Below are 7,104 nucleotides of genomic sequence, written 5' to 3' on the forward strand. Positions count from 1 at the left end.
AGCAACTCTTGGCCAAGGACCCCATATCACAGATTCACACACACAAGTTGAATGGATAAGAAAAATCTGAGAATCCTTTCATCGCATGCAGTTGGTCTCTTTTGGCTTGAAATGAACCTGCTACCTCAAAGAAATACTGCTTCCAGAATTGTACAAGAACATGCTAATTTATTATGTCCCAACTTCTCCATTCCTTCTCAATAAAATCCCACCACAACTTGAAAAAATCAACATCGCCAACAAGATTAACAATGCCAATGGTATTAGCATCAGAAGCACTTCCCAAGCCACCACCAGCAGCAGCAGCAGCAGCAGAAGCACTTCCCAAGCCACCAGCAGCAGCAGCAGAAGAAGCAGAAGCAGAAGCAGAAGCTTTCTCTTAGCAACTGCAGGGTTTCTTGCAGCTGCTGCAGTTTTAGCTTCCGCCGGTGCAGTTGAGTCTCCTGAGCAATCTGAGACTCTAGAAAATATTCCCCAGACACTGTCTGGAGAGTGTGCTTTGCCCAAGGATTGCAAGAAACCGAGGATTCAAAGACCAAAGTCGAGAAAGGCAGAGTCTTGCACAATTAAGTGCGTCACCACCTGCATTAGAGGTGGTGAGGGCTCACCTGGTGAAGGCCCCTTCAATGTCAGGAGGTACAAATATTTTTCTTTTTTAAATTATGTTTCTTAGTAGGCATGCTCGGCCGTAACTGTAAAGAGTCATTCCACATGAAAATTGCAATCTAACAATTTATGCGCGCTTAACACTAAAATCACAAAAACAATTTTTTTTCTTCCTCGTATTCAACTGCAGTTTGTCTGCAAAGAGGAATGACTCAGAATTCGAGTATTTTGCTTTCTTGCTTGATCAGCTAGATATGTGTTTTTTTCCCTGCCTTTCTTAGATCGTATGCCGTTACGTTTGGTGTTTGATGTTCTTGTCATGCCGCAGGCCTATAGTTGTTTTCAAGCAAGGATTTAGAAGCCGGCAATATTGGTACATTTTCCTCTTCAATTTAAATTCTGCAACTGAGAATTAACGGTCACCATTTTTATTTTATTTTTATGTTCTTTAAACATTTGTACAAAAGGCATTAAAGCTTTATCATATCCTCATCAACAACCATATATATGTTTCATGTATTCGATCTAACATCTGTATCTGTAAATAATACCCCATTCTAATGTTCTTTTCTGTAAAATTTGATATTTTGCAGTTTGGTGGAGTGCTCAGATATTTGCAATTTAATTAAAGATGGTGACGACGGGCCTTAAATTTAGTTTTCGAAAACCAGAAAACTGTATAGCTTTCAGTTTCATTCCTTGTCAAGGAAGAAAGGAAAAATTCTTTATTTTTGGGGATGAGAGTTTATGCATGTTTACTCAGACATTGTATTATTTAGATACAAGAGGCATCAAAGCCATGATGTAGAAAACACAGAGGAAGTGGGCGAGGCATCTACTTCTATGGCGTCCTTCCTCGTTCTTCCTCTCATCTTCTCTCCCACGACCTCCACCAATATTATTAGCTTCCCTTTCTGCCTCATCCACCATCTGTCATCATTTAAAGTAAATGAGATTATCTTTATTATACTTGCAATACACACACACACACACACACACACACACACATATTTCTCTGATCTTTCTCCTCAACATTATCATGCAAACAGTTTAAACAAATTAGCACAAATTAGATCTCAATTATATAGCTTGATGGTGTTACGGTTCAAATAAGAGTACTACTCATTTGAAAGAAAAAAAATGTTTTCTTTAGCAATATATATGATGTATTACTAGACTGTAAATCTAGACTATGGGTTAAGATTATATTATTTTTATCTGAATATGTAGTTCAGTTCATATTTATTACCGTCGACGATATGTGTATTTGTTCTTTGCAAGAGAACATTTGTTTGAAGTCGTGAGTCTCTTGTTATGAAGAGTAACCATAACATTCACAAAGCATGATTCTAACTCGAGAGAGGTCCTAGTTTCGATTTCATTCACCCTCCCACCATCGCTGGTATGACAAAACACTCGTAAGTAATTAAGTATCAAAGAGATGAGAGATAGAGAGACCTTGTTAGTGGTTTCAGGAGACAGGGAGGGTAGAATGTCAACAAGATGAGTTCTGATCCGGTGCAAGGCATCCTTGGTGATTCCATGCGCAGCCCCAGTGACATCTTTGACGACACTCTCTAAGAAGTGGCGTGCACTGTCCAAAGCATCAGCAGGAACAGCAGCAGCTGCCAGCTTCTCCAACTAGTCTGTCCTTGATTGCCTCCAAGTTCCACCTTATATGGTCTGCAGCCACACCCAATCCCAGTGACGACGGCAGCAGCGACGATGGTTCTTGGTTTGCTATGCTATTGTTCACTTCGATGGCATGGGAAGGAGAGTACAATTCTCCTTGACCCACATTAGCATCAAGGTTTGCTTTGTTGTTTCTCTCGTTGATGGAATAAGCAGGAGAGTACAGTTCTCCTTGACCCACATCATCATCGTCACTTAATCCCTTTGACCCATCTTTGCTTTTTTCTACTCTCTTCCATGAATTAGGTTTAGGTTTTTTCTATGTCAATATTTACTTTTATGGGTTTGAGTGTTGGTGGCGATTGAGTTGTCTTTGCAAAAGTGCCACCTTATTATACTGTGTGTGTTTAGAGAGAACAGAGGCTGAGAGATTCTAAGATGATGAGGTTGCATGTTTGCTTTCCCTTGATGCTTAAAACCTGTCCCTTAACTCCTATAATAGTCTGGCTTGTGGCATTAGAGCAATTCCAGCGTTGATAAGGTCCCCTAAAATAATTTAGTATTGAATTCCCTTAGTGAACAGTAATTACCTTTAATGAACAGTAACTGCCTTTTGCATCTCCACTTCTAAACTGAATAGCCATGGCAATGGGCAATAAAATGTTAATATTTTTTATTTTATAAAATAATACAAAATAATTTTATTTGTAATTTCAGATAAGATTTTTAATCGTTTTGTTGCTCCACGTTTCATTATTCGAAAAGACAATTTTTGGTTATGGATTTCGATAAGATTTTATCCAATGTCGTCGTGCCATGTGTTGTTACCTTTTCAAAATCGTTAAGGATAGATTTCTAACACGTGTCACAATCTGTTCACAATCTTTGAGGATAGATTTCGATCAAATTTTTAATGAATGACGACATGCCATGTGGCATTATCTACAACCTAATCCTTTCTTTTTCCTCCATATAACCCACCATCCATCCTAAAAAATCACACACCAAAATCAAAATCCATTATTCATAGTTTCTGCTTCCTTCTTACAATGTCTTCTTCAAGGAAGTTGTGGGAAATCGATGAGCAAGAGAAATAATTGTTTAAGTAAGGGGAAGAAATGTTCAATCTCCAGGTGGGGCGAAAACGAGATGGAAGAGGAAGAGGATGAAGAGCATAGAATGAGAGATGACGAAGCAAGAAGCCAAAGAGTCTCACATTCCCATTGAGTCATCCAAGTTGTGACTCAGATCTCCAAGCCCAAGCCATTCCGCAAACATTGATAGAAGCAGGCAATGACGAGGTACGGATCTCTTGGACGATTATTTTGTTCGTAACAGTGCATTCTCTGATACGTACTTTAGACGTTGTTTTAGAATGGAACGACATTTGTTCAACAAAATCATGATTGCTGTTTGCAACCATGATTCTTACTTTGTGCAAAAGAATGATGCTTTTGGTGTTATGGGTCTCCTTCCTGAGCAAAAAATTACTGCTGCCTTTGCGGGTGCTTGCATATAGAGCATTTGCAGACCAAGTGGATGAGATAGTGAGAATGGAAAAAATCAACTATTCTTGAGTCCCTGATGAGGTTTTGCTCCACAATCGAATTTCTCTATACCACAGAGTACCTCCGGAGACCTACTGAGAGGGACTTGCAAAGGCTTCTGAAGAAGAGCGAGATGTAAGGTTTCCTTGGGATGATTGGAAGCATCGACTGTATGCACTGGACCTGGAAAAAACTGTCCAAATGCATGGTAATGAGCTTATGGGGACAGAAAAAGAGCAAAAAGTATTGTTTTGCAGGCGGTGGCATCATTTGATACATGAATTTGGCACTTTTTTTCGGTGTTCTAGGAGCTCAAAATGACCTCAATGTCCTTACCCAATCCCCAGTGTTCAACGATGTCCTACAAGGAAAAGCACCAAGAGTCACGTAATGGGTCAACGGACATAAGTACCATGGGCCATACTACCTAGCATATGGCATTTACTCAAAGTGGTCATCGTTTGTCAAAATAATGCCACGTCTGCAAAGTGCAAAGGAAAAACACTTTGCAAGCTATCAAGAGCGGTGTAGGAAGGATGTGGAGCATTGTTTTGGTATCATCTAAGGTTGTTGGGCGATTGTCAGGGGTGTTGCCATAATGTTTGATATAGAGTCGCTTCGATCCATCATGATGACATGCATCATTCTTCACAATATGATTGTGGGAGATGAGTACAATTATTATGCCGCTGATGAATATGAGCCAGACATGATGAACAATTCCAGAACACAAATATATTGTGCTCATGACGCCACCAAAGAACCCGTGCAACACGAGCCATTACAAAGGGATGAACGTTACAATGAAAGGCTCATTCAACGATATACTACACTTCAGGACCCATATATGTACAATGCCTCGCAAATTGACTTGATAGAGCACTAGTGGGAATTGAAACAAGCTCAAGAAACTTAAATTCATTTAGTGTGTTTGTTTTTATTTGGTGTGTTTATTTAATTTTATTTGGTGTGTTTTTTAAGTTCATTTAGTGAGTTTTTTTATTTTATTTGGTGTGTTTGTAATTTTATTTGGTATGTTTATGTAATTTTATTTGGTGTGTTTATGTCCTTTGAATAAAGTTTCTCTTAGTTTAAATAAATTACCAAATTAAATAAATATACTCTTAGTTTAAATAAAGTAATAACTTCAATAAATTGGAAACAACATAAAGTACTTTATTCAATAAATAAGAAATTACAACCCAAAGTGATTGGAAAATTATGGGCTTCGATTAAAAACAAATTCCCTAGTCCCTCGTGAATGGAAAATCATCATCTAACCAATTTGTGGTGCTAGGATCATCTCATCTTGTGGTGCTAGGACCATCTCCTCTTGCTCTTGCTTCCCTTGCAAGCCTCATTCGCACCACGTCCGCTTTCTCCAAATTCCAAAAATATTTAGACTTCGGAGACATCGCCTCTACAAGCTCTTTCATAATGTCGCGATCTTGTTGAGCCCTTCTTTCTCCTTTAAGCTCTTTCCTTTCTTGCCTAAGTAGCTCTCTTTCTCTTTCATTACCTTGAAATAATCTCTCAGCAGCTGCATCTTTTGCCTCATCTCTAACCTTATTAGCCTCAAATTTAGCCATTTCCCGCGCCAAAATCAATTCACCTTGGCAAACAAGTTCTTCCATATATTTTGCATTATCATTCTTGGAAGCACTCCCCTTTCTCTTTGAAGCCTTCTTACCTTGAGGCCTAATTGGATAACGGGTCGACCCTAATGCTTGTTCAGGGGGCGTTTTTGGCACTTCTTCTGTGTCGGTTTCATGAACATACGACATTCCCACCGGGTGAATGATTTAGGACAACTTTTGGACCGACATGCATAACTTTGAATTTAGGATAATCTTTGACAATATTCCAACATTCCCACCGGGTGAATGATTTGTTTTTGTTTTTGGTTTTATCATTAAACCAAGCTTGTGCTTGAAGTGTCTACACAATGCGGGAGAAGAAATAATTATAATTGAAGAGCTAATGCAAATTTGAGTATAGTACAAACAAACAAATAATATATTGTTACTTGATTCGCTGAATTTTCCCCACTTCGAAGATTAGCGCTAGCTTGTGCCAAGGCGTCTCTCCAAAGACTAAACGATTGGCTGAGTATTCTCCAACGACTGGACATTGATTCTTTGGTTCTTTTCCCACCAATTTTCTCAAGATAATTGGTATGAATAAGACTCCACATTTCTTGCAACTGCATTTCATTACCCGTAATCGAATCATGAGTAACTTCAACCTAGCTAGAACACAACGTAACATCTTCAATAAGCATCCAATTCATACCTGCATCATTAGTCATTTTGTTGGAAACCAATTGGATTGAAACTTTGAGAGAAAGATTGGAATGTGGTTGAAAGTATTTGAGAAAATATGAAATTGTGGTGTAATGTAGAATTTCATGAGAAGGTATTTATAGAAAAGTAAAATCAATTTTTTTTTTAATTTTTTTTCTGATTTTTTTTTAATTGTTAACATTTTTTTATTAACTTAATTAATTTCTGCCGTTGGATTAAAAAAAATTTGAAATCCAACCCTCCAGATTGTGCCATATGGCACAACGATAACATTTCAGAATTTTTAAAGGTGAATAATGTGGATCGTTGATCTCAAATCCAACAGCTGATATTGCGGAAGGTTTCAAATTTTTTTTTACCGTTGGAAATCCAACGGTCTAGAAAAAGTAACCGTTGAAATCCAATGGACAAGAACGTGCCACTTGGCCACCAACGGTAACTTTTCTGCCTTCTGCACTGTTGGCCCCAGCGCTTGAAAAATTATCGAGGATGTGCCCCCACAAGCGCGTGTTATGCACACGCCTGACACGAAATGAATTAAATTGTGGCTGATGTCAGCGTGGCATCACCTGGCCCTTCGGCCACCAATTCGAGCCAAGCCTCTCACTTGGGCCCCCCTGCCCAATCGTCCGCATGGGTTGGAGCAAGAAGCTGGGGCTTTTGGGTCATCAAAGTCGCTGGTCCATTGGGCTCCAGCTCTCGCTAGAGCTGCTTTTACATAGATATGACACACGTACGTGTATTAATGTAGAGATGAGATTTTATATGTTGGAAAATAAAGTCTTATATCCAGCGTAAACAAAATATTTTAGCTTATTATATTAACACTCCATAAATTGTTGAATAAACTCTACCTACTTAATACACTTCATATTTGCTTTTTCAATTAAAAATTATCTTAACACATACTTCTCCATAATACCCTCACACCCCACATTCTCAATATACACCTTACATTTTCTATATACACCCTATACACTCCACATTTTTCAAATCTTATAACACTCATTTTTAAT

The 7,104-nt window shown here is 38.4% G+C and overlaps 2 protein-coding genes across 3 annotated transcripts; one reads left to right on the forward strand and one right to left on the reverse strand.

Moving 5' to 3' along the window:
* Positions 1 to 27: 27 nt before the first annotated feature.
* Positions 28 to 1,332, forward strand: LOC103936846. Of its 2 annotated transcripts, XM_009346722.3 has the most exons (3): positions 40 to 636; positions 935 to 979; positions 1,200 to 1,332. In XM_009346722.3, exons 1-3 carry the CDS (start codon positions 161 to 163, stop codon positions 1,255 to 1,257), a joined length of 579 nt encoding a protein of 192 aa, XP_009344997.2. In that variant the 5' UTR covers positions 40 to 160; the 3' UTR covers positions 1,258 to 1,332. The 2 variants fall into 2 exon arrangements, with proteins under 2 accessions (XP_048428510.1, XP_009344997.2); XM_048572553.1 differs by lacking the exon at positions 1,200 to 1,332 and having other exon boundaries at positions 28 to 636; positions 797 to 936.
* A 45-nt stretch (positions 1,333 to 1,377) lies between these two features.
* On the reverse strand, positions 1,378 to 5,374 carry LOC103936845. Its single transcript, XM_009346721.3, is given in 5 exon segments — positions 1,378 to 1,536; positions 2,065 to 2,247; positions 2,249 to 2,557; positions 3,868 to 3,978; positions 5,153 to 5,374. Coding segments are annotated over 5 exon segments (984 nt in total).
* Positions 5,375 to 7,104: the final 1,730 nt, after the last annotated feature.

The sequence above is a fragment of a genome, unplaced genomic scaffold, assembly GCF_019419815.1.
Source record: "Pyrus x bretschneideri cultivar Hongxiangsu unplaced genomic scaffold, Pyrus_bretschneideri_v1 Contig61, whole genome shotgun sequence".
In the NCBI taxonomy this organism is placed as follows: domain Eukaryota; kingdom Viridiplantae; phylum Streptophyta; class Magnoliopsida; order Rosales; family Rosaceae; genus Pyrus; species Pyrus x bretschneideri.